The sequence below is a fragment of the Lissotriton vulgaris genome, chromosome 10 (genome assembly GCF_964263255.1).
Source record: "Lissotriton vulgaris chromosome 10, aLisVul1.2, whole genome shotgun sequence".
Classification (NCBI taxonomy): Eukaryota; Metazoa; Chordata; class Amphibia; order Caudata; family Salamandridae; genus Lissotriton; species Lissotriton vulgaris.
Window position 1 is genome coordinate 17,635,442 of NC_141698.1, and position 27,989 is coordinate 17,663,430.

The 27,989-nt window shown below is 48.0% G+C and overlaps 1 protein-coding gene across 2 annotated transcripts; it reads right to left on the bottom strand.

Annotated features, from left to right (window-relative positions):
• On the bottom strand, positions 1-27,980 carry LOC147684345 (actin-associated protein FAM107A-like). Of its 2 annotated transcripts, none has more exons than XM_086942334.1 (5): positions 27,768-27,980; positions 26,403-26,500; positions 15,811-15,958; positions 3,443-3,584; positions 1-821 (listed from the first exon to the last, which is right to left on the bottom strand). In XM_086942334.1, exons 2-5 carry the CDS (start codon positions 26,497-26,499, stop codon positions 702-704), a joined length of 507 nt encoding a protein of 168 aa, XP_086798460.1. In that variant the 5' UTR covers position 26,500; positions 27,768-27,980; the 3' UTR covers positions 1-701. The 2 variants fall into 2 exon arrangements, with proteins under 2 accessions (XP_086798460.1, XP_086798461.1); XM_086942335.1 differs by having other exon boundaries at positions 7-812; positions 27,768-27,903.
• Positions 27,981-27,989: the final 9 nt, after the last annotated feature.

Sequence of the window (27,989 nt, forward strand, 5' to 3'; positions counted from 1 at the left end):
AATGTTTAATGTCATTTATTGTTTTCTGTTGAAAATATATTTTAACCAGTACAACCTGAGATGTGTTTTTTCTGCTTGACATTCTTAGTCCAGACCTCAAATGCACAACTTTATGAAGGAGACGCCATTTGCAATTGGTCAGCTGTACTTCCGCCAGGGCAAAGACTGGGTCAATTCTTTTTAAACCAATGCGACCAGCTGAGTTCACGTGGCATTGTCCAAATGTCACTCCAACAGACCTTTCGTTGATGTTTCCTTAAACATGGACATGGAAGAAATCTGTGCCTTTCCATGTCACAGGGCATAGACTGTCTGTACGCGGCTCAATTGCTAGGCTTAGCTCAGCTAGGCACCACTGCGTCTCTGCATTCTGGTTTGATTTGAGCCCCTGGCTCGCGTTCCAAATACATTCAAAATTGTGCTACACCTGGAAGACCACAGAGTCTTTCTTCCATTTCTAGAAACCTTTTCCCTGACAGCTAATCCTAGAAGGGCAGACTTCATGAAAGCTGGGGTCAAGTGCCAAGCTTTTGATGCAATAGCTACGTGCAGGGCTTAGGACAACCAGCATCCAATCCTGTGCACTGTTACTGGGAGGCCATTGCCTGCAGGCTGCGCGACTCAGAGCTGGCACGCCGGCTTGGGAAGCAGCTAAGGCTACAGTTAGAGGAAAAGGTTTTGAGAGCCATCGAGGAGGGTGGTCAGCTGGGGGAGGTTCTGGAGGTTCGCGGTTCCCGCCGGGGACACTTCCTCAGGTTCTCTCTGACCTTTAGGAACTCGTGGGTGCCTCCTTTCCCTTCATCAGCCTCCTTCTGTTGCCGCTGGAAAAAAACACACAGTGGGGAGCAGGCGGGATGAACATGGAGGCGGGAGACAGAAGAGGGGAGAAGGGACATTGTAGAAGGGAAAAGAAAGAAGAGTAAGAGCTCTTGTCAGTCAGAATACTCTGTAATTACACATTAGCACATAAGCAACTTGAACTGCAATAAGTACACATTAAAACTGCACCTGAAGCAAGCTAAAGGGCATTAACTGCACACTGAAGACCGCACCTGAAGCAAGCTAAAGGGCATTAACTGCATACTGAAGACCGCACCTGAAGCAAGCTAAAGGGCCTTAACTGCATACTGAAGACCGCACCCGAAGCAAGCTAAAGGGCATTAACTGCATACTGAAGACCGCACCCGAAGCAAGTGGAATGCCAATAACTCTACTCCGATTACTGGTTATGACGATATTAACCTGGAGAATCCCCTCTCTGACATTTTACTGTCAGATGTTCTAAAGTTGGAATCCAGTTGTATGAAGTAAACAATATAGTGGGTGCACAATCCTACAAAAAAGTATGTTTGAAGGCGAAGAAGCTCAGCACATCTGCGTTTCTGCAGAGCAACTCAAGGGTGTGGACTTTTTTAAAATATCTACTTGCCCAAGGGACGCAATGCTTCGGAAATCTACTTATCTTGTAAAATGTCTCTAGTCCCTTTTGGTGGCATGTTACCAATTAGGGCAGAGTTCTCTTTACATGAGGGCTCTGGTAACAGAGCCTCTGATTATGGTTATGGTCAGTCAGGGTTTGGATTCTAGCAAAGCTTTGATTTTCGCAAATTTCTGCATATATCAAATGACACAGGTGAAAGGAGGAAGTTCCAGGGTTGGGATGCCCCTGTGAGACTTTGACCACTCACTGATTTACATGTTTAAGGGTATTCACTAACTTCTGTCTAATCTCTTCCCAAACTAGGAAAGGTTGGAAGTTTTCTCTTAATAAGGGCAGGAGCTCAACTTTTTCCAGGGCAGGGAGGACAGGGGGTGTGAAAAGAGTGAATTTGCCATAGCTCAGCAGATTCTAAAAAGAGCAAATATAACACATCATAATAATATGTGTATTTGTATAGCTCCTTTCCTCTCCAGGGTTTCTTGGCACTGAAACAAATGTTTATTGTTATCCAACTCAATGGTATGCATGTTATCACCCTTGGAAGGATGAAAGTTTGAGTGGACGTGCTAGGATGGAAACCTATTGACAAGTATATTTTCTCGTTCAAAAATGGAATTCACAAACGTTTGTTCAGAGTACGGTTTCCAGAGATAGTTTGGTAAACTTTAGCAAATTCCTGAAAGTCTTAAATCTGCATCAATGCAAGGACATGTATCTCTACTGAACTTTGGGTCTTACTTAGAGAATTGGGCACCTGGCTTATTTTCATGTTGCCCATTATGATTCTTGATTCTTCCTCAATTTGTTTTTAAATATTGCCATGCATCCAACGTATTTACTAAAGAGCGTTTCAGAGAAAGTTGAGCAACAGTTTAGCAAAACGCTTTTTTCAAGTTGCAATTTTTTTATGTGTACATTTTATTTTGAAAGCAAACAATAACCAATCTTGCTTTCAGGGTTCTACATGGAATCAGAAAGAATTTTGTTTTCCTTGACCCCAGATAAAATGTCCTGGGTTTCGGGCGACATGAATTCCATACCCCTACAACTTTGCCATAAAAAAATTTTTGTTGGAAAAATCTTTAGCAAAAGGGTTTTTTCTGTAAATTTCGCTTGCAGAGGGAGTTTTGCAAAGGTTTCCAATTTTACAAATTTGGGAACTTGGTCGCCTTTACATACATTTGCAGGTGTGATTCTGTAGCCCCTCGGTTTACTGGGTATTTAAGCTTGCTTACCTTCCTTGAGAGTGTCTACAAATGCCTTTTATGACCGTAGTTTTTTCTCAGCTCTCCACGACCATCGGTCCTCGAAGACTAGCCTAGCAAGACCACCTGAAATTCACAGCTGCAATGAGACGCAGCAAGGTTTGCACTTCTCTGAGGCCCTTTGAGCCTCTGTTCCACAGGTGGACACGGGCAGGTAGGAGGCGGGGAGTTTCGTATGGGTAACCAGCTTCCTATCAGCCTTTCCTTGGACAACTGGGTGGAGGTCTGTTTTTCTCAGGCACTTCTTTGCTCTGGCCTGGAAGCCTCTTGTCTTCCCACCCAAGCATCTCCTGTGGTTCAGGAGTTGCTGAGATGCGCACACTCCTTCAAACCCATCCCCCGCCCTGCGGAACGCAGCCTGTATCTCATCATCATTTTCTAGAGTGTCCTTTGACCCTCCACTTCCAGCCCCCTTTTATCAGCCAGACCTCTTCTTCATCACACCAAGGCCAGCTCTAAGCAATGATCTATGTGCCCCCCTAGGACGCCGACAGGAGCACAAGACAGAATTCCTTAAAAAATAACAAAGTTTGACCCTCTTCGAGAGTCACTTCACAAAAATGTGCTTTCCCCAGCACCTCTCCAGCTGTGTCCAAACTCATTCCTAAGTTACCTCTTTGGACTATGGAGAGATCTTTGTAAATCTCGCCTCCCACCAACACCTCCCCTCCTCTCCAGACCCATCTTTGCGTCATCTCTGCTTACCACTAAGAGATGTTTCTGATCCATTGCTCACCTCTTCTCTTCTCTGCTGCCACCTTAAGAGCTCCTGCTGCAGCGGCGGCTGCTCCTTCACTGGTTCCGCTACAACCCCCTCCTGGCACCGGCGTCTTTCCAGAACCCTCAGCAGCTCTGGTTTGCTGTGTAGGACTAGCCCCCTGGAAGGGAGTGAAAGCTGCCATGAGTATCTCTTGGTAAACTTGTTGCCCCACAAGGTGCACTGTGATCCCCTCTGGGTGGCGCCTCTGATGGATAAGGTTGGCCCTACCTGTAAAGGAGCAGGTACGCTGCCCGGTTCATATTTTATGCTTAATATTTCATATATGCTTCTCATCTGGTGTCCATGCCTAGAAATTCCTAACCAGCCATTTCTCAAATCAAACACACAAGCTGCCCTGGTGACCACCTCATATGTCTGCTTAGAGTCAGCCCTTCTCGCTGCTGGACAAAGAATTATATAAGATTTACAGGTCTCTGGAAAGCTGGATTCAGCAAAACCATCCATTCAGTGATCATAGACCCAATCATTCTTTCTCCCACTTACACTTCCATAGCGCCTCACACGCACTATGAGGTAACATCCCTCCACCCTCTCCATCTCAGGCAGCGGCACACCAGCCCTCCATAGTGGGGATACCTTGTCCACATCCACTCAAGGCAGAGTAAGCTGTCAAATACAACCTTTCATGTATGTCGGTGTGGGGTGGTCTCCCCAAAGGCCCTTCTCAGATCCACCTAAATATCGGCCCGGCCAGTGAACTCTAGATGTGGAGTGCGAAGGCACGTTGAACTGTCTGCGTGTTACAGCCTACGAGAAGGACCCCCTGGTTCGATAGTGCCCCCCTCCAGGGCCAAGTGTCTCATCCAAGGGCTGGTGGGTGCTAGTGTGATTCCCCGCACATCACCAGCTTAGTGCCCACCATGGGACTGTGGTTCCTGGTGCCGGGTGGATACAGGTCCCATGGCGGCACAGAGAGCCTTTGACAATCTGTCCTCAGCGACAAGTTTCTGCAGTCCAGCGCTTCAGCCCCCAAGGGTCGCTCCTTTCTACCAGGCCTGGACCTTGGACTACCAGCGTTCCCTCCTTTCAGGAGTGAGGACAGGTCCAATCACCTACGCCTGGCGTGGCACAGCAGAGGCCTCTTAGCGCTACACCCAGAATAGCGCATTTAGGCACCGCCAAGATGTCTACAGAGACCAGCCCTCCACCCAGCTGACAGGTGGTTACAGCACCTCTTCTTTCACTCCTTCATGTAAATCATGTGCCTCTATGCAAGATTCCATTCTTTATTGCAGCAGTATGCCTGACCTCATCATGGCGTCCAACAGTGCAACGCTTTTGTCTGCCAACATCTGTTGCGCGATGTGGATTCTCACCCCCTTGCCACGGTTCTCCTCAACTTTGTCCAATACAAATTCTGGGGTCCAGGGCATGCTGAACCCCAACATATTTTTTCACCAAGACGTCTGGACTCCTCCACTCTGTTCAGGCATGGCAAGAACTCACAGCTGCTTGAGTTGCTCGGTGACCCCATTCTCCCTTTTGGCGTCTTGAGGAAGTGTTCACACTATAGAAGCAGGTGCACAGGACAGATGTGCTCAATGTGTGCCGGCTCGGAGGTGGCACACAGGTAGGATCTGATTTAGATCCCGGCGGACGGGTTACTCCGTCAGGACGGTGATGGATATCCCGTCCGCTGAAATATAAATCCCATAGGGTATAATCACATTGATATACCCGGCAGATGGGGTATCTGTCACTGTTGTGACCGAGAAACCCTCTGCCAAGATCGAAACGGAGCCCTTTAGCCTTTTCCTAGTCCCCTCCTCCACTGCCCCCCAAGAGTGTCCAGTGGGAGGGAGTAAATGTGAACCTAGGGATTGTTGAGGGGCTGCCTCGGTCTGCACTGGGTGACCTCACTTCAGGTGCACTTGAGGGAACCTGGAACATCGGGAGCAAGTCTTTCTCCGGTTCCCTTTCCAACGCAGGCCAGGGCCACGCGGTCAGCATTTGGCACCCTGGATGCTGGCCCCAGAGAAGGTCCTTTGAGGGTATTTGTATTGTAGCATTTCCATAGCTCCTCGTACCCCATTGTACCCCATTGTGGGGCGCTGAGTAACATTTTCTGAGGGGTAGCACCCGACACCGCCGGGAAGTGCGTGGTTGGCAGAATGTTGTGTTTGTTGTGTTGTTGTGTGGGAAGCGTGTTGGAGTCACGCCAGAATGACCGGAGAGGTGCTTTTGTCGGGTCTTGCAATGCAGCGCCTAGAAGTGTGGTGGAGGATGAAATGTGGCAGATAAATGCACAAAATATAATGAATAGCTGCTGGTTATCATTTACTCTCCAGGTACCAGCCTATAATTTACTTTGCAGGCTCTGTGTCACATGGTGTAGCCGGTGCCTGCGCGAGCCCTCCTGGGGCCTCTCGGGCCGCCCTCAGGGGCGCGTACGTGTGCAAGCATGGAGCAGCGGGATAACTGTTGCTCGTTTTTAGGTCTCGCCTGTCGATGCGCATGCGCATCGAGCAAGCGAGACTATAGGGGCTCATCCACTCTTTATCTAACTGCAAGGAATCGTGGCGATTCCTTGCAGTGCCCGTGACTTTTAAGGTCAATGCGCATGCGCATTAAGCTTATGCGCATGCGCATTGACCTTAAAAGTCACGGGCGCGTGCACGTCCGTGTTTGTTTACCCTTGCCTACTCTCTCTCTCCCCTCTCCGCCCCCGTTCCGCCCCCTCCCCTTCCCGCCGTGTCGCATTTCTCCTCCCCCCTCCCCTCTCTTCCCTCCGGCTTTTTTTTTGTTTATTTTACCCGCCGTGTCTCCGATCCTTTCGCTCTCCTCCCCCCTCCCCTCTCTTCCCTCCGGCTTCTTTTGAAGTGTTCCTGACAGTTACTCGCAAGTGGGTTGGAAGTACAATAAATACATGAACTTGCCCTTTCATGTGTGGAGGCTTCTTTATAGAATTGGTGACGATCCCCAACACACTGGACTCATCAGCGTGCAACCCTGTGCAATATCGCTCCACATCCTCCTGCTGGAAATCTTTTGGATTCTCTGTTTTCTAAAAACAACAGGCAAGTACTGGCTATTTTAGCACTATGCGTTAACTAATTTCAATGAAAAATTGTATACCATGGCGGTAAGTACCTTTTGCGATGCTTGCAGCATTTGTCATTATCTAAGATGTATGTGACGGTTCAACTGTATTAACGGCTTCAACCTCAACTGTCACTGCAACATTTCATCATTACGCTTTGGTTATGCGTTACCTCCATCTTGAGATGACAATCCGAATGCATACAGCGCAACGTTCGGTATACTGAAGCACTACGCAACATGCGTGCTACCATTCTCATTCTTGCTGTGCATTGATTGTGCTGCTCAGAGTTGTGCCTAATCATTTCCCAAAGGTTGGTTATCAGAGACTGCGGCAGTATGCCCACTGGTTTCTGCTTTTAGGTTTGGCTTCCACAGCATTGATTACTATTGCCTTCCTCAGCGGCACGCCCATTGGAAACTGAATGGATTGTTTTATTGGCTGCTTATTGGCTTCTATGGCATTGTTGTATTGGCTTCCTCAGCAGCGGTGTCACGCTTATTGGGAAACGGGTGATTTCCAGTCTCACCAGCACGCTGTAATAAGGCAGAACCCTTTGCTTATATATTAGTGGTACACTGGTCATATTGTTTGGGAAATTGTTGTTGACCGTGAGTGAAAGTACGTTTTGGGCGCCAGCATCTGAATTCTGCAGAGCATATTGTGGTGCTGGAGGTAAACTATTAACAGCTTTGTCCCAGTTCGCTTTCCTTACAGAGACCTTGGCAGTATCGTTTTGTACTTGAGCTGTATGTTTTACTAGATATTTTACACATATACCATTTAACATTCACTCCTACTCATAGTACTGTTATAAGGTTTCGCATTTCTCCTCCCCCCTCCCTTCCCTCCGTCTCGTTTGTTTAATTTAACCCGCTCCGCCCCCTCCCCTTCCCGCCGCCTCTCCCTACCCGTCTTTTTGTTTCTTTTCTCCTCCCCCCTCCCCTCTCTTCCCTCCGTCTCGTTTGTATAATTTAACCCGCTCCGCCCCCTCCCCTTCCCGCCGCCTCTCCCTACCCGTCTTTTTGTTTCTTTTCTCCTCCCCCCTCCCCTCTCTTCCCTCCGTCTCGTTTGTATAATTTAACCCGCTCCGCCCCCTCCCCTTCCCGCCGCCTCTCCCTACCCGTCTTTTTGTTTCTTTTCTCCTCCCCCCTCCCCTCTCTTCCCTCCGTCTCGTTTGTATAATTTAACCCGCTCCGCCCCCTCCCCTTCCCGCCGCCTCTCCCTACCCGTCTTTTTGTTTCTTTTCTCCTCCCCCCTCCCCTCTCTTCCCTCCGTCTCGTTTGTATAATTTAACCCGCTCCGCCCCCTCCCCTTCCCGCCGCCTCTCCCTACCCGTCTTTTAGTCTCTTTTCTTGTTGTTGTTGTTGTAAATCTAACCCAGTAATAACAGTGGGATGGAAATTGATTTTGGCTGTTCTTGGACGACTCCTAAACCTCCCTAGGTCATCACGGGCAGCTTGAGTGCATTATGATTTGCACGATTTCAAGGCAGGGCTGCCATTTGAAACGTAAGTGCCCTGTATTTTAAATTGATTTCGCTGAGGTTTAAACCCTCTTTTCGGACTACTCAGTCTTGTTTTTCACTTGAATATAAGGCGTGTGTGTGTGGAAACTTTGTCCTCCTGCTTCGATGTATATCTCCACAAATACGTGGTTACTTGCATCGTTTGGTTCATTCTAGGTATGTTCTTAACTGGGATCTCTTGTGACAGTCCACGCGTTTTAAGTGGCAACCCCCATGCCAGATAGCCCCCTCCCTCTCCGTGACTGTGTTTTTATATTTTGTCATTTGGAAACTACTGCTACTCTTCCTTGATTAGATACATATTTTCTGTCCAAGCCTTTTGGATAAAATGCTTGTATAGCCGCATTTCCAGCTTCTAACCTAATCGTTCATCAATTCCCTCAAACGTTTTGCGTTGTATATTTTCACACCTTTACCTACACGAATGTATGATCTTAACATTCGTTGAGGATTATCGTTTTACTACATTTTGATTGAGTTCCCAAGCCCATTGCATTTTAGATTATATTTGGGATAGTTGCTAAACGTGTTTTTTGGATGCTTTGGTATGTCCACTTTTTAGAAATGGAACGAGAATGTAATTAGCAAGAAAGTGGACTGGGTGAATGGGTTACATGGGACTAAGTCACTTGAGTTTTACACCCCATCGGATCAAGATGTCACCTAAAGATTTGCATTTGCAAGGTTTGATTGGGCCAAACAATATTGCTGTATTCCTGCTGGAGTATATAGCATTATTTTGTTTCAGCCCTGTTGCAGAATATTGCACTTCTCTATTTTATTAATACCCGCTGTGTTTTGTGGCACAAACATTGAAATTGGGCTGCACACATTTGCATTTTTTTGCAGCAATATTTTGGAATTTTATTTTACTGATGTCCCTTAGTTTACCACAGTTTAAAGCCCCCAAAAAGTTATTCTCCTGTCATTAACTTACCCTGCCATAACCCTCCTATATCACCACCATCCCACTTGTCACCATCCTCAGCAAGCACCTCCTGTGATAGTGTCTTCCTCTGCCACCACAGTCATGTCATCACCTTTCCTTGCCATTCCCGTTATGTCACCACTCCTCCTCCCATGACCTGTCACTTAGCTTGCTCTGCCATCACCCTCCATGCTTCTCTGCCTTTACATCTCGCTAGTAATCATCTCGCTCTGTCCTAACCTCCCTCTATATCGCCTTCACCGTCCCGTTATCACACTTTTATGCCATTGCCAAGCTTTTCAGCCATAGTAATACAACATTGATTGGAACGCACAGTAAACACTTAATATTTTAGCTAATTTTGTGGTAACTCATCTTATACTGCATTCACCTGCCTTTTGTACAGCGTGCGATAACATTTTCTATTTTTATTGTGGCAGCCTATTTTATACAGTCTGTAATACACTGTTTAAACTCCTGGTATGTGTTCATAGTACTTTGTCAGACGGGGCCCTCATATAACCATAGATACACAATGCTATTCCCAGGTGCACCAACCAGGATTCAGATCTGCGACCCTCCGGCTACACTGACAGAAACCTGAACTGATTGCAATAACCAGCTGGGTTTTCCTAGCAGATCAATGCATTTCTCAAAGATGAGTCTAACTTGCATTTGTCATTTTAAAGTGTGTGCATCACGTGCTATATACAATTACTTCTAGGTGGAAGGCCAACAAAATAGTTCCCAAATATTTTGTTTGTGTCTGACCCGCCCCCTTTTGTGTTCAGTATCAGTATCATAGTCCCATACATTTTTTAAAACTCTTTAACCACTGCTTATAAGTTAATAATCCAATTATACACTTTTGTTTTGTGTGTGCACCATATCCCAGTAAGTTAAAATAAATATGCTGCACAGATAAGAGGCGGGTGCAGTGCTTGTGCTCTGCCCAATGATCATTTTAGGAGGGAAGAGGTGTGGAGGAAGTCCACGTCTTGCTTGTCCGACCTGCACGCATACCTGCAGTGAGAACTGAGCCTGTCCTATGCAGGTAAACAGTCTGTAAAATATGAAAAGGCGTGGACATAGCGGCAGCTATGACACTTAGACGCGCTGACCTGCTCCTGCAGAGAGCAAAATTGAAACGATTCTTCAGCCAGTTCCACAGAGGCACACGCGGGCCTGTTATGAAGTGCTTTGTGCAGATATCTAATAGCCTTGTGTCATTGAAAACACGGAACCGGGGGAAAAAAGCCTATCCCCGTGCGTAAAATAGCTTTTTTTTGTGGGTGCTGTCCCTAATCGTTTTTCACATTTTTTTTATAGCTAGCTCGTATGTAGTGTGTGTGTGTGTGTGTGTGTGTGTGTGTGTGTAGAGGGGGAGATCTCCCCACACACACTCCACCCACACACTATAATATCAGTGATGTAATATGTGAGGTAATAAGCAGTGCATTGCAGGGGCGTACGTTATACTTGGCTCAAGTAAATAACTGCCAAATGTCTCTGGTTTGGTTTCTCATACAAAACGAGAAACATTTGAGCTAACTATAACGTACGCCCCTGCAATGCACTGCTTATTACCTCACATATTACATCACTCATGACATTGGTCAGTAACATCACTTATGACATCATCCACAGAAGCACTCACCCACCTACTCATACCCCCATACAATCTCTCGTATGCCACCTCACACACCCGTACAACCACTGACATATCCATACTCAGACCTAATGCTCACCCTCACTCACCCTCACTCACCCTCAACACCTCACCCTCACTCACCCTCAACCTCACTCACCCTCAACCCCTCACCCTCAACAACTCACTCACCCTCACTCACTAACGCTCACCCACCCTCACCCTCACTCACCCTCAACACCTCACCCTCACTCACCCTCAACCCTTCACCCTCACTCACCCTCAACACCTCACCCTCAACACCTCACCCTCAACTCCTCACCCTCACCCTCACTCACCCTCAACACCTCCCTCACCCTCACTCACCCTCAACACCTCACCCTCAACCTCAACCCCTCACCCTCACTCACCCTCACTCTCACTCACCCTCACTCTCACTCACCCTCACTCTCACTCACCCTCACTCTCACTCACCCTCACTCACCCTCACTCACCCTCACCCTCACTCACCCTCACTCACCCACCCTCACCCACCCTCACCCACCCTCACCCACCCTCACTCACCCTCACTCAACCTCAACCCCTCACCCTCAACCCCTCACCCTCCCTCACCCTCAACCCCTCACCCTCCCTCACCCTCAACCCCTCACCCTCAATCACTCACCCACACTCACCCTCACTCACCCTCACCCTCACTCACCCTCACTCACCCTCACCCTCACTCCCTCACCCTCACTCACCCTCAACCCCTCACCCACCCTCAACCCCTCACCCTCACTCACCCTCAACACCTCACTCACCCTCACTCACCCTCACCCTCAACCCCTCAGCCTCACCCTCACTCACCCTCAACTCCTCACCCTCACTCACCCTCAACCTCATGCTAAAGATTTACAAAAAAACCCATAAACAATTCTAAAAGCACTAACTCTAATGCTGCGAGACCTATTGCATTTCTAATGCTTGTTTAGGTCAAGCCTACAAGATAGCACAAGCCGTCTGCTTGTAAAATATATTGTGGACTTACCAAGGAGACACAGGGCTTGGAGCCCACCCCCTGCTTACCATTGTTTGGCTTCCATGTCACTGTCATTTGTCTGCTGCTTATTGGATGGCTTCTTGTCAATCTTGTGATTGTCCCTCCCCTGGAGCATTGCCTGTTTACAAATCTCTGTGATTTTCTCGCTTCCAAACTTCCACTGCTTGCTCTTATGGAACGACTTTTCTTTTCTTAAGCACTTCATGAGAGTGCGTGTGCTTTCTAGCTGTCTTCCTGGGGGGCTTTTCTATCCTCTTGCTCTCTCTGTTCATATACATCTAGCCCTCCAACTGCAATCATGTTGCTCTCTCTTGTGCTTCTGCCTCCTGTGTGCCACACTGTTCTCTTTCACCTGTGTTCTCTCCTTGTCGTTGCTTCTTCCTCACCCGCCTTGTTGCTTCTCCCTCACCAGCTTCCACTAATACAATTTTTTTAAGCGCTTTCGCTTTACACTTTTAACTCTCAGATCGATAACTAAAAAAAGCATCCTTTTATAGGCAAGCATCTATAAAATAATGCAGCAGCTGTGTCATTGTTCCTTGTGTTTTTAGCCATGCTGCAGGGCAGCAACAATACTTTGCAGCATGGCTAAAAAACATGGGCCCATAGGTCTTATGGGTTGAGACCTATTGGCTTTGCCAGTGTTTGTTCTGTTTTGTGGGCATGCCCTGACGACTTCACCTGGCTCCAGACTGTTCCAGATGCAGTGATGATGCAATTTCAAGAGCTGCGCTTCCTGTGTAAAGCAGAGTAGCTGTCCCCAGGGTGTAATTAATGGTTGCACAATATTTGTGTTGACTGTTAAATACAAGCAGAGGACATCTGGTCACAGTTCAGAGCCAAATTAATGGCTGGATGTGATTTTAGTGACACACTATGCCCGGAAGTGCATTGGTAGACCCCCATATATGTGCGGCCGACACCTGCAAGAAGCTTCTCTCATGCTTGAAGCAGCACAGTCCGCTTTACTGCACTAACCCTGGCTTTAAAGGTTTTTTTTAATTGTTCACACCAGCACAATTGTGACACTTCTGTTTCTACCTAGGGGTGGGCTTGTGGATAGAAGTCTGATACAGAACAATGGGCGGCATTGGCTAAACGCTGGCTCCTTGCCTCGTTTTTAGGTCTCGCCTATACAGCGTGCAAGCTGTACTAAGAGACATAGGGGCAGATTTATGATAACTGGCGCATCCCCAGGGATGCGCCAGTTATTTTGCGCCGCTGCTCCACCACCGATGGTGCGCCGCATTTATAATGCGGCGCACCATGGGGCAAAAACGGCACAGATGCGTGACGCATCTGTGCCGTAAAGGTGGCGCATTGCTGGAGTTGCGTCGCAAGTGCGACGCAGCTCCAGCAAGGCTCGGGGGTGCCCTATCTGTTCAATGATGCGTCAAGCCTTACGCCTGCTTCAAGCAGGCGCAGGCTTTTGACGCAGCATTGGCCTGAAAGTGACAGAGTGAAATCTTATAGATTTCACTCAGCCACTTTTGCGAGGCGCACCTGCCCCGGAACGCCCACCCTGCGCCGGAACGCCCACAAGTGGCGCAGGGCATTACAACGTGACGCATCTGCCTAGATGCGTCATGTTGTAAATGGGTCGTAGGGATGCGCCACGTTTACGACACAGTTGCGTGACGCAAACGTGGCGCATTACCAACATAAATCTGCCCCATATTGTTTACAATTTAGTGGGCTCACAACCCAACCACAGCAAACCATTAGTTTTCATTCTCACTTTCATTTGCAGGCTTTTGATTGCTTCGCTCCCGTAGGCTTCCCTTGCTTTCTTGTGTTATCTCCTCCCTGGAGCATGGACCAAAATGTTCTTCCTCGTCTTCGCTCCTCCTTGTCTTCGGGCAACAGACTCTTTTTGTTTCATTTTATAAGCGTTTCGGTATTTTTCCTGGATCTGCAATGTGGTTTCCTACTTTCAACACCGGCATATGGCCTCTTATTAGTGTTGCTTTCACCCTATCTGCTGCCTCTATTGATGCTTTAGTTATTTATGCCCACAACAGTACTACTCTATGCCACTCTACTCTATGCCAATGCACTCTAAGCCACTCTATTCTGCATCACTCCACTCTATGCCGCTACATTCTTCCCTGCACCACACTGCGCCACTCCACTCTAAGCCACGTCACTCTACGTCACTCTACTCTGCAACACTGCTCTCTCCACCACTGAACTCTATGGTACTCTACTCTGCATTGTTCCACTCTACGCCACTGTACTCTACACCAATCCATTCGAAGCCACTCTAATTTACTCTATGCCACTACACTCTAAGAAACTCTACTCTGAAACAATCTACTCTTTTCCACTGCACTAAATATCACTGCACTCTATGCCACTCTGCTCCACTCTATGCCACTCTGCTCCACTTTATGCCACTGCTCTCTATGCTGCACCACTCTATACCTCTGCAGTCTACACTATGCCACTGTACTCTAAAACACTGCACTCTACACCAGTGCACGCTTCAGAACTTTACTCAACACCAATACACCGTGCGCCACTGCACCTACACCAACTACTTTGCACCACTGCACTTCATGCTACTATACTCTACAACATTCTACTCCATGCAACTGCACGCTGCATCACTCTACACCATTGCACTCTACATCACTGCACGCGATGCCACTCTATTCTACTCTGCACCCCTATTCTCTACGTCACAGCTCTTTACACCACTCTACTCTGCACCACTCTATGTCTCTGCACTCTACACCCTTGCACTCTACTCTGCACCACTGCACTATACACCACCCTACTGAACTCTACGCCACTGCGTTCTATGCCACTGCACTCTATGCTGCTCCACTCTGCTTCACTCCACTCAACGCCACTGCACTCTAAACCACTCTACTCTACATCACTCTACTCTACACCTCTACACTGTAGCCTGCACCACTTTGCTCAATGCAACTCTACCCCACTCTGCACCACTCTACTCTAAGCCAATGCACTCTACACCACTGCTGGGTCTGCCCTGCTGAGGCAAACAGGCGAGACCTGCTACATCAGCTCCACTGAGGTTACCAGGCGAGACCTGCTACATCAGCTCCACTGAGGTTACCAGGTGAGACCTGCTGGGTGGGACCCGCTGAGCAAACAGGCGAGACTTGCTGCGTCGGCTCCACTGAGGCCACCAGGCGAGACCTGCTGGGCCTGGCCCCCTGATGCAAACAGGCAAGACCTGCTGGGCCTGGCCCCCTGATGCAAATAGGTAAGACCTGCTGGGTCTGGCCCGCTGAGGCAAACAGGCAAGACCTGCTGGGTCTGACCTTATTAAGGCAAATAGCGAGACCTGCTGGGTCTTGCCCGCTGAGGCAAACAGGCGAGACCTGCTGGGTCTGACCCACTGAGGCAAGTATATGAGACCTGCTGGGCCCGACCCACTGTGTGAAACAGGCGAGACCTGCTGCGTCTGCCCCGCTGAGGCAAACAGGCAAGACCTGATTGGTCTGAGCCGCTGATGTAAACAGGCAAATCCTACTGGGTCTGACCCACAGAGGCAAACAGGCAAGACCTGATTGGTCTGAGCCGCTGATGTAAACAGGCAAATCCTATTGGGTCTGACCCACAGAGGCAAACAGGTGAGACCTGGTTGGTCTGACTGGTTGATGTGCAGTTGCCAGAAGCAGGTAGTCGAGAGACAGAATGTTTTGCAAACACAGGTCTGAGGATTTTGCTGGTCTTCAGTGGCAATAAGAACCCGCTGGTGCAGGGTCTTTCACCAGAGTCCCTAAATGGGCTGAGCAGTCATTCGCATAAGTCCCCCAAAATAATTCTGCATGTCCCTTATCCCCTGGACTTTGTGTGATTCCCTAATCTCATGCTCGAAACGATGAGCAAAGCCATGAGCGAGTCTGACAACAAATCCGATTATTCCTGGGAATATTATAATAGTGCCTGGACTAACGCCATATCAAAGTTTTCAAATAAAATAAAATTAATCAAATAAATGCTGACCTGAAGAAACCAAACACAAACACGAGAGAAGGAAAGGAGCAAAGGCGTAGTACAGAGAAAATACAGATCGCTTATAGAGTCAATACTCAGAGCTAATCACAGGACTGGACACAAGCCACACACAGGATCAAAGCAGAGGCAGGCAGGAGGCGGGCTCACTTCCGGTGGGTGAGGAGCAGCTCCTTGTGCAGGTCCTGGCGCGTCCTGACAGCCCTCATGGGATTGGCTGCCTTACAGGGAGCGAGGAGTTGGGGGGTGGGCGGCGACAGGATGGACTCTCCGGAGCGGTCGGTGGTCCCAGGGGAGGCTGAACGGAAACAGAAGCAACAATGTCACAACCACTGCAGCCAGGAGCCCTCTGGGCTCAGATAATCATTGCATCTACAGGTGTTTGTCAGCCTGGGGAGCAGCTGGGTTTGGTTAATTGCTTGTGGAATGTGTAACTGCATCATGGTTTCCAGTTCCTGGAAACCCAGCAAGAGGCTGTTCAACTATTTCTAAGTAAAATGAACAATGTTCCCCTCTGATGTGAAATGAAAAATGTGCACAAAGCACCCCAATCAAAGGAAGACGCCTCTCTGCCCCTGCAAACCACAGAGGTGAGCACCCCTACAAAGTCCTCCACCACAATCAATCAATCAATCATTTGTAAAGCGCACTACATAACCGCGAGGGTCTCAAGGCGCTGGGGTGGGTGCTACTCAAGAAATGCAAATAGATTGCGCAACACCAGCAAATCACTCAAGTAAAGGAACTAAAGGGTACAATGAACCTGGAGCAATAACTTTGACAACCTCCACTAAAACCCTTTTACACCTCAAAGGCTGCAAACCTATAGGGGTGTGTCCGCCTGTAGTTGAGTTTCCTGCTTATAAGCAGCTGTTTAGAGAAAGCCTTGACTGCTGATTGTCTCGACTTCAAGAGAATCAAACCCCAGCGGTGCCTTTGAAACCTTCTTGCTGAGCGCTTCCACCCACAGCCCTGGGATATTAAAGCTCCATGACTGGTATTCACTGGAGCTCTGCCCATTGCAGTGCTTTATTTCAGCCGGTGGGTGCAGGTGGGGGCGCTGGCACTCATTGTTGGGGGCCGGCACTTACTTTTCCTCGTCAGAGTTTCATCCAGAGCAAGAGAGAGAAAAACACTCAAAGAAGAAGGAAGAGGGAGATTGAAAAACAGCGACACAGGGAGAAAGCTGAGAAGAACAGGAACCTGTAAGTGTGAGATAAAGGGGCAGGAAGTGTCTGGTGGTGGATAAAAGAATTATGAGGTGGAATCAAAGTAGACATCTTTGGGATTCATGCTAAAAAGGGGCCAAGAGTGTCTGGAGTGGATTAAAGAGGCAGGAGGTGGATTCAAGAGTAGACATCCTTGGTACTTATGATAAAAGGAGCAGGAGGCATCTGGTGGATGAAAGAGGCACAAGGTAGATTCAAGAGTAGACATCCTTCGGATTCATGAGATGAAGGAGCGGGGAGTGTCTGGCGAAGGATGAAAGGGGCTTGAGCTGGACTCAAGACTACGCAGACTGGCAATTTGCACCACCTATATTCATAGCGCCAGCTGCAAGCTTCTGACCAAAACGTTGGGCCCAGATACTTATTGATTTACAATTAATCACCGCTGCCCAGTACCCATGGACTTGGAGGAGAGGGCTGCCGCTGGTTACAAACCGGTGCTGATTGGCACAAATAAAGCTTTGTTGTCCCGTTTAAACAATTGTCCAAGGCCCTTGGCTCACATGTTGACTGTATATGTGCCTTTGACCTTTTACAGCACTCCTCTGCCTTTTGACTAAGTTCACGCTATACAAATGCCACATACAATACTTACATACATACTGGCCATGTGCATAATACACGCTGCCTGTATCTTTGTCCTTGACTCCTCCAGGATCCACATAAGGATTTGATAACTGGCTTCCATGGTCATATATTGGTAAATTTAATCAGATTCATGTGGTCTGGTTTTTAAGTCTTGGCGGAGGTCCGTCAACTTTGTTCAAGAGGTGTGTATAAGGCAGTATACAACGGTTACCACACATTTTTTACAACGCGGTACCGTTAGCACGCTACTTTTACCACGCAGGTCGTTACAACGAAATGCGCTGGGGGGCGCTCCAGGATAGTAAATACTTTAATTTACTATCCAACTCCTTTCCCTAGAGTCCACGGGGACTGGAGTTGGAATAGTAAATTAAATAATTTACTATCCATCGCCCCTCCACGCAAGTCGTTGTAACGACTTGCGTGGTAAAAGTAGCGTAGTAACGGTACGCGTTGTAAAAGTACGTGTGGTACCGTCATACATCCGTATAAGGCACACTACAGGGGAGTTTCTTTACAAAGTTGGTGGTAGGTTTGATAGGTTATTGGTGCTCTCAGGTAGTACGCACAACTATTAAGTGCAACGTGGTGTGTGTGCGGTGCAAAGAGGTAGGGAGAACCACCCCTCTCCCCAACAAGTGGTCAGAACTGCAAACAAAGTACACAACAGTCCCCTCCACATGCCTGTAGTGTAAAGTCAGAATTGCAAAAAGATAGTAACACAACAATCCGCTGCTTGATCTTTCGCTTCGGTTAAATGCTTTTCTTCTTTTCTTTTTGTGCTTAGTCCCTCTAGTATTCAAATGAGACTGTTTACAGCCTTAGCTAACATGTGTTTACTCGCAAATCTCAGGATAGTATTCCACGACTGCTCTGCTCCCAAAAACCTGCGTGTACATCGGATTTCCGCTATCTGACGTACACGCGGGTTTTCGGGAGCAAAGCAGCTGCCGGGTTGGGCTTCACATAGCAGCACCATCACACATGCTGGGCTTACGAAACGTTAAAGAAAAGACACACAAGCCCTCTCAGTTACCAATAAGCAGCATCGGATTGGTAACGGGGGCATTCGGGCAATGCTCGAGGGGCCGGGGTCCGAGTTCCAGCTGAGGGCTGGTTTTGAGCAGCCTGTGGGCCGATTTGGGCGGTGTCTCTGTTGTTCGACTATACCGCCAGCTGCCCAGTGGGTGTCGGAGTGGCCTTTCTAGAGCTAGATGGACGCTTATTACCTATAGCAGCAACAGGTAGAGGTGTCACCCCTTTTCTCTCGCTGGGCCTCCCATAAATGTAGGCATACAGTGCGGGGCAGGGGGCCTGAGCAGAAGTGGCCTCACTTGTTTTCAGGCGTTGCACTAGTGTAAACAGATGCGTGCATTCCTCCCCCCAACCCTCCTTTTTATGTAAAACGACGCTAAAAGCAGGGATTTGAGGGAAGGCATTATGCAAATGTGGGCCGGCTTTTTTGCGCGTGCCCGGGCCGATTTTTAATCCCAATCCAACCCTGGCAATAAGGACAACTGTAATCTCAACTTACTGCTGCGCACATGTAACCAAGAACAAGAACTATTACTCAATAACATCTCGAGTTACCTGATATTTTGGGCAGGGACTTACATGGATGAGGCTCAATGACTTAGTGATTGATTTCCGGATACAGGGACACGCTTATTGATTACCTTCGGGTCGTAAATACAACCGAAACTGAGGACTGGAAATACTGGAGTTTAGCCCTGAAGAAGCCGCGTAAAACTATCCTGAGATTCACGATGAAACATGTGTTGGCTAAGGCCGTAAACAGTCCCATTTGAATACTAGCGGGACTAAGCCCAAAAAGAAAAGCATTAAACCTAAGCGAAAGATCAAGCATCGGATTGTTGTGTTACTATCTTTTTGTAATTCTGACTTTACACTGCAGGCGTGTGCAGGGGACTATTATGTACACTTCACGTTACCTCCAGACGTTAAGGAATTTGCTAGAAGGGAGGATTTGCCTGAGCATGGCCAGCTCCATGGTGATGCCACGAGCCTCTGCATGTTTTTTGTGGTGCAAATTTATGATCTATGTCAAATAGGATTCGCAGATTCTTGACTTGTCTGGTGGTAGCAGCAGGTTTGTTGGTCAATTTACAAGCATTGAAATCAGGTTGCGCCCCACTGGGATTTCAGATTTAGCTCAGTTTAAGCCAAGAGGTTGCTCGCTCATCCATGAATATCCATAGTGTAAGTGATGTTTGCTTCACTACCTGCTTTATTTTCTTCTCAGATGTCGGTTCAGGGGTGTTTTGAGAAACTGCTTTGCAGGTAAATTCCTGGTGGAAAATTCACCAATCCATGTTAGATGGTGGGATTCCACCACAATGTCTGGGCTCTGAAAATATTAACTGGTGGGACAGTGTCATTTGTGAGATATCTAGCCTTCCTCACAAAGTGGTATAGCAAGGTCAGATGGCACCCAGTGCGGAACATTTCTTGTCACCCCCCCCCCCCACATTGAAATTATTAAAAGAAGGAAAAATAAGATTCTTAAAGCTTTGCCTTTCTGTTTTTTTCTTTGCTGCAGAACACTCGTTTTAACCCCTTCCATGCTCATGACGAGCTCAGCTCGTCATGCAGTACAGTGCTCCTGTGCTCATAACGAGCTGAGCTCGTTATGACCACACCCGTTTTTATTGCTGTCCAGCACAGCAGAGGAATCTCTCAAGCAGCGATATGGTTAAATAATATTATTTTGTCCCAAAAAAGTGTTGTGAGCCCCCCCCAAAAATTTGATTTTTAAAACACATATTTTTGCCATTTTGTCACCCCCCCAAACCCCCCCCCCCTCAGTGATGACACCCGGGGCAGCCCGCACCCACCGCACCCCCCTTACTACCCCACTATGCTCACATGGTGGGAGTGTTTCCCAGTGCGTTCGCGGCTCTATACTCAATTTTTTGTGTGAAAACCATCGAACCTGTCCGTAGTGCAGTAATGGAGATATCTCCACCATGGTCCGGTGGTGGATTTTGCTCTTTAAATTGAACGGTGGGCCAGCCACCATTTCTGGCGCTGTTTCCTCTGCACATTCGTGGGGTGGGCGGTGGATCCAGACAAATTTCCACCTGCGCTCCGTCCGACCTCCATCTAATTATAAATAGGACATACATGCCACAAGTGTTGCTGGCAGTGAGTCTTAAATTCCATGGCAGATTCCTTATCACTGCTTTGCTCAGATTCAAGCCTTAGATCACCTTTAGGTCTCACTTTCCAGTCAGCACAGGCGGTCTGGTTGGAAAAGAGCCGTTACTAAGAACTTACAGGGACTTGGAGCCCGCCCGTTGGCTTTAGTGTGGCTCTCGATTGCTTGATATATATATATATTTTTTTAAATATTTTTATTTTCTACATAAACAAGGCAATTTGGACAGTTTAGCATAAATCCGTTTACATCACATAGTCGTGCTACTTCTGGCATCTCAGTTACATTGGGCCCGATTCACAGAACTAACTTAAGACAAAATCCTAAACTTACTCCTTTTGGTATTCACAGAAGTTAGGATTTTGTCTTAAGTCTGTCTTAAGACAGACTTAAGACAGACTTAAGACAAAATCCTAACTTAAGTCTGTCTTAAGTCTGTCTTAAGACAAACTTAAGACAAAATCCTAACTTCTGTGAATACCAAAAGTAGTAAGTTTAGGATTTTGTCTTAAGTTAGTTCTGTGAATCGGCCCCATTGAGTATATCAAATAAAGCATTTAAACACCACGTTTCTCCAACCCCGCATCATGGCTTAGTCGATTAGTCCAGGTCTTCCTCCACCCCAACGACATTTGGAGGCTCACAGATGTTACCCCGAAACTTGTTCCAAGCCCCCCAAATTGTATCCCACTTCCCGGGGCAGCCCCGGTGGATGTAGACAGCTTTTTCTGCCACCATAGCCTCCTCCATGTCACTGCACCATTTATTGAGTGTCGGTGGTATAGCCGAGCCCCAAAGCATGGCGATGTTGCGCTTCGCCATTAACATGCCCAGCATCACCCAGTCGTGTTGCCGGTGGTTCAGATCGTTAGGTTCCCACACATTAAGCAAACAGCGGCGAGGCTCCGGCAGCAGGGAGATGTCTATCTTTTGGGAAATCGTGCGCATTACTGCTGTCCAGTATGATGCCATGTATCTACAGTCCCAGATGGTGTGGTAGAATGTTCCCTCCTCCCTGCAGTTACGCAAACAGAATTTGTGCGTAGCTTTCACTATTTTGTATAGGGTCGTCCTGGTGTAGTATGTGCGGTGGAGTACCTTAAGTTGGACCAGCTTCAGTCTGGAGGGAATGGCAGTTTCCCGTGGTGAGGAAAGGGCCTCCTGCCACTCAGTGTCTGCGAAGGGGCCCACTTCCACAGACCAGGCCAACTTCAATGCGGACGTCACGTCTGGGAGGTTATTAATGAGTTTCCTATGGGTGAAGGAAGTGGCCTTATCATTCATGTGCTCTGTCAAGAGTCTATCCTCGAGAGGAGAAGATTCCTGCAAAATAGTGCCTGTCGGTATCGTCGACTGCAGTACATGTTTAATTTGTAAATATCGAAACCTCTCCGTCTGCGACATCCCATATTGCATTTGAAGATGGGCGAGCTCCACCACCCCACCCTTCCTCCAGGGATCACCCACCACCGATATGTCTATGGTGTCCCAAGCCTGAAACCCCTTACTATTACAGAGGAAGCCAAATTGATAGAAGTCCCACAGTGGGGTCATTTGGGTAATGATTCCAGAGCACTTAAGACGTCTATTGGCTTAGTACCATAACTGCATGGAATGCTGTGTCGGACCTATCAAGTTTGGAGGGGGGCGGCGGCTATAGAGATTACGAAGCAGTCCCTTGCCCTCCAGAGAGTGTCTGTCGGCGAGGTATGTCGGTTCGGTTTGTGGGGCATGCAACCAGAAATTATTTTGCTTGAGATGTGCGGCCCAATAATATAGTTCAATATCTGGGAGCGCTATCCCCCCATCATACCAGCTTCTAGTCAACTTGTCCTGCGCAATTCGGGGTGGCCTCCCGCCCCACAGCAAATGGGATACTGTTGCTGCTATTGCTTTGAAGTACGCTACAGGGAACAATGATGGGGTATTTTCAAGCACATAAAGGAAGCGGGGAAGTGCCATCATTTTATATAACGCGGCTGTGCCCAAAAGCATGATGGGGAGAGTCTGCCACACCTTGACGTCGCGTTTAAACCTCTCAAGGAGGGGGCGAAGATTTAGTGTGTAGAATTCGTCGGGGTCTGGCGTAATGAAGATACCTAGGTATCTAAATGCCTTCGACGAGGTACGATTACTTGATATTTAATGTATTTCCTTGTCATTCTTGTAGTTGTCCATTCTCTGGAACATATTCTCTTTACCATCATTTGGCTAGGCTGACTAGCATCCTTCTGTTTTTCACTTTTAGGTAATTCGTTTTTTTCTTTTGCTTAAGCACTCCCTGGGAGTGCATGAGGGTTTCACCATTCTCCCTCGTGAGCTTCTCCCCCCCCCCCAAATATCCACCCACCACTGGCAGTTCCTTCATTAACGCAAAGGAGTGTCGCCCACCCTGCTGCCAGCACAACAAACATGAAAAATAAAATGGTAATAAAATAATTTTAGCATTACCGTTTTCTTTTTGAGTGCGGCCAGCCAAAGCCAAGTGCCGGGGCGGGGTGGTGCACACTTCAGTTTAAAGTGCGCATGTCACTTTGGCCGGCTGTCTTGAGATGGCCAGCCTGACATGTGAACTTTAAACCTCTCCACCTGAGCTGTCATTGACCGCTGAGTGGAGAGCAGGCACAGGCCCCAGTGCCTGAAGGAGTGCTAAGCCAGCACACTCCAACCAATCCTAGCGCTTCTATCATGCTGATTAGCAACATGAGAGGAGTGTCAGGATTGGTTAAGGGAGTTGACTCTAAGATCCCGTGCTGCCTTGGAGCCACAGACTACCGGACCGGAGAAGAGAAGGTAAGTGCTTTGCAGCAGATTTACAAGTCCCTTGCACCTCCTTGTGCCGCCATTGCGTCACTTTTGTAGATGCAACGGTGGTGCAAGCAATTCGGCAAAGTTACAACATGATGCATCTAGGGAGATGCGTCACATTGTAAAGCCCTGCGTCACATTATACCTGTGGCAGGTATATTGTATGCAGGGGGGCGTTCCCACGCAAATAGCCATGTAGAACTGACGCAGTGAAATTTACACCATTTAACTGCGCCACTCTACGCCTTCACTGCGTCAAAATCCCTACGCCTGCTCAGACCAGACGTAAGCAATGAAACAAGGCTTTTTGTCTGGGATTCACCTATTTGTTGTGGCAATTTGCTGGAGTTACGTCACTTTCATGAACAACTCCAGTAATGCGTCACTTTTGTGCCAACAGATCTGTCATTATTTCTGACGCTTCTGTTAATCCTTGTGCCATGGAGCACTGTATTATAAATACAGTGCATTCATGGTGCCGCAAGAACATTTGGCACTGGCGCAAAGAAAAAGACATATCTATGAGTAGGTGTCAGTTCCTTGTAAATCTGCCCGCTATTTTATTTTTAATTTTAAATTGTTTTATTTTGCCCACTGTCATACAGTGTGAGACACTCGCACTGCCTTCTGCTTCAACTCTATAGCTCTTAATCGTGGCCGGTTATAAACACTGTTTATAATGAACCACGATCCAGAGGTTTGGGGTTGCTCATAAGGGCATTCATGGTTTTAAACAGTGCCTGAAAGTGGGTCGAAATGTTTGCCTGATCGCCCTACCACTTTGAAATACCAGCAGCCGCCACACACCCACCACACTCAATATTGTTGTCTCCCTTGTTTTGCAAGCTCTCTCTCTACTGGGCTTCTCCCCCACCAAACTCCCTCTCACCCTATACTAAATGTAAATGTAAATGTAAATGTAAATGTAGTATACTTGTAAAGTGCACAGCTGCCCCATCTCGGGGCGTCCCAGCGCTGTATAACGCTGTGGAACCCTTCCTGGCTCTCCCTGTGAGATGCCCCTCCTGGGCACCCCCAAGGTGAAGCCAGGCATCCCAGTGTTGTTGGGGTCGTTGTGGAGATTAAGCAAGCTATTGCCGAGAGTTGCAGCGTGGGACCCATGATTAGAGGAGGCGCCGAGGCAAGAATTATTGAGTCCGCGGACATTGAGCCCAAGACCCTCCACCTTGCTTTCTCACTCGTTTGCTTCTCCCACACCAAACTCCCTCTCGCCCTATAATCCGCCTTGCTTTCTCACTCGTTTGCTTCTCCCACACCAAACTCCCTCTCGCCCTGTACTCCGCCTTGCTTTCTCACTCGTTTGCTTCTCCCACACCAAACTCCCTCTCGCCCTGTACTCCGCCTTGCTTTCTCACTCGTTTGCTTCTCCCACACCAAACTCCCTCTCGCCCTATAATCCGCCTTGCTTTCTCACTCGTTTGCTTCTCCCTCACCAAACTCCATCTCGCCCTATAATCCGCCTTGCTTTCTCACTCGTTTGCTTCTCCCACACCAAACTCCCTCTCGCCCTATAATCCGACTTGCTTTTTCACTCGTTTGCTTCTCCCTCACCAAACTCCCTCTCGCCCTATAATCCGCCTTGCTTTCTCACTCGTTTGCTTCTCCCACACCAAACTCCCTCTCGCCCTATAATCCGCCTTGCTTTCTCACTCGTTTGCTTCTCCCTCACCAAACTCCCTCTCGCCCTATAATCCGCCTTGCTTTCTCACTCGTTTGCTTCTCCCACACCAAACTCCCTCTCGCCCTATAATCCGCCTTGCTTTTTCACTCGTTTGCTTCTCCCTCACCAAACTCCCTCTCGCCCTATAATCCGCCTTGTTTTCTCACTCGTTTGCTTCTCCCACACCAAACTCCCTCTTGTCGCAAACTCTGCCTTGCTTTCTCTCTAGGTGCTTTTCCCCCACCAAACTTGCTCCCTTACTACACCTTGCTTTCTCACTCGTTTGCTTCTCCCTCACCAAACTCCTACTGCCCTGTACTCCGCCTTGCTTTCTCACTCATGTGCTTCTCCCCACACCCTTAGTTGCTCGTCTTTACATGCTGCCTTTAGCCCCCCCACCCACTCTCTTGTTGCTTGCTCCTACCCGCGTCTGCATTACTCCTACCCAGTAGGCTTTGCCAAACTTGTTAAACTTGTCAGTAGTTTCCAACAGAAATATACATCAATGTCCATCGGTGCCCATATCAAACTTTGCTCTCATTTACATTTTAAAGTATTAACTCTCTTTTTCTCCACTGCCTCCTTCTAGTTTTTCATCCAATTGTTAATAAATTCTTGACGCACAAAAAGTTGTGAAAATTGACTATTTACACTAAAGCATGAACTTAATTGGCTTTGTTTTTAACTGTAGTTCTGCTTGTTTTGCAGCATCTCTGCACCCCCTAAAATGTTATAAGAGTAATCTTGACCTTTGGTTCCCATCACTATGGGACATATTATCAAGAAACGGCGTTATAATTATCGCAGCTTTAAAGCGGTGATAATGGGCTTCATAATATGCCCTTGTGAATTCCCACTGAGGCCCGTGTTCTGGTGTGAACCTGGGCTTCTATTGGAATTCTCTACGGCATATTATCAAGCCCATTATCGCCGCTTTAGCGGCAGGAAACTGCTGCTAAAGCGGTGATAATCTTAGCTCCGTTCTTGATAATTTGCCCCTTAATGTGGTGGGAGGACTTCCATAAGAGGTGTTGCGCAACAGGGTACTTTACATTGACAGATTTGTGTGCACGATGATGCCGGAGAGGGGCACACTAGTGGGTCTGTGAACAATGTGTTACACAACAGGACTGGGGCCACTGGAAGAATGGTGCGACGTGTGTCTGGCTGGAATAGAGGTCTTTATGTCAAAGGGCCCCATCACATCCCCAAGCCCTTCGAAGGAAGCTCAAGGAAGGCCAGTTGCTCAAATACTCACCTTTCTTGAGCGCGGGCAGAATCGCTTCCAGTCCGTACGGGGATCTCAGAGAGGCCAGAACCTGTGCTTTGGCCCAGAGCCAGAGCTCCTGCGACATCCTGGCAAAGGGGGGACAACCATGAGTCACATTAGGGTACAAAGACCAAAAGGAAAGGCGGGTGAGGGAGCATGTTTGAGGCACAATATCTGAAAGGTATCTCAGGGAAAGCAACAATAAAGAAAGGCAGCATTTAAAGCATTGCATGATTACTACGGGAACACGTATGAGGGCAAATTACCGCACATGGGCTCTCCTGACCTGTGTTTGGATATAAAGGTTGGTGGATGTTAGATGCCAGTATATAAGAAACAAAAAGGAACCACCCCAGAATGTATAAACGTGTTCTCCCAGACCAAGCGTGTTTCCTACGGTGGTGGGAAGCACACAGCTTTGTTGAAATACCCCTCACACACCAAAAGGTGCCCTTGGTGTCATGCTTCATCATGGGGGTCTTCCCGTCTCGCTGCGGGACGGGGTGTGCTACAACTTGCGACTACGCTGGAGCACTGATTTTGTGAAACAAAGCTATGCATAGTGTAGAAATGTGAGTGGAAGGGTCAGGAGTGAGTGAAGGAGGGATTATAAGTTAAAAAACACACCTGGCCCTTGGGGAAGACATTTTTTTAATATTGCATGGGGCTAGTGGATTAAAAGTGGGGAATGAGGTGGAGATAGGTAGCTATAATGAGCAGTTTCTCCTATGTCGTCAACATGTTTCTTATATACTGACTTAGAGGAGGACATATCCACCTCATAATGCTACTGGAGCAACACCTCTTCACTCCCTATATTGATCATTGGGATGTTAGATGCCACCTCCCTCAATAATGCCTGATACCAGCAATCCCAGAGGGACCAAGCGATGAGAGTAGCTTTGCAAAGCTTTTCTGCCTGAAGCATCAGAGGCCGCACTTGACCCATCCCTTCCAAATGGTCTTGACCGAGTGGAGTGGGTTTAGCATCCCACTGGAGTTTTCAGTTCTGGGGGCCTGTCTCTGGGAACCAAAGTGATTTAGTCAAGAGAGCTAAAGTATTGATTCTTATGTTTCATAGGTGCACTAGCCTATATAGTGAGTTCTCAGATCAATGCCTCATAATGGCCGGTAGGGCTGTGTCAGAGCTACTGCTAAACCTGATATCACCAGAAAGGCCCTGCTGAGCAGTGCAAGCATAAACTTGACTGTCATGGTTCTGCATGAAAGAATATTAACCAAACACCCTAAAATGTCCCTCCTTGTAATGCCCACGCTCTGCCAGTCAGGATAGTTTGACATCTTCTGTACAGAAGCCGGATCAATAAGTGGACATGAAAAATGTGGCGTTACCTGTACTGTGGGTGTCCTGAGGGGGGTCTCCTCCCGCGATGCTCCCTGCTCCACGGCCACAGGCAAAGGCATGGAAAAGAGAAGAGGGAACACGATCAGTGGATTGGCGTTGGCGGCATCCTTGCGTCTGAGAGATTTAACAAGGGAGTGGGGAAGCCGGGAGCTCAGGTGCCCCGTGTCTCCGCTCTCATGCCCGGGTCTCCTTTCCCTTTCAGACGCCGG

Excerpts from the sequence above, each read along its gene's own strand:
- LOC147684345 (XM_086942334.1), bottom strand. The coding sequence starts at position 26,499 with ATGTCGCAGGAGCTCTGGCTCTGGGCCAAAGCACAGGTTCTGGCCTCT. Across the intron at positions 3,585-15,810 it reads CTGCTCCTCACCCACCGGAA|GGGGCTAGTCCTACACAGCA; the intron begins GTGAGCCCGCCT and ends ACTCCCTTCCAG. Across the intron at positions 822-3,442 it reads GGCAGCAGAGAAGAGAAGAG|CGGCAACAGAAGGAGGCTGA; the intron begins GTGAGCAATGGA and ends GTTTTTTTCCAG.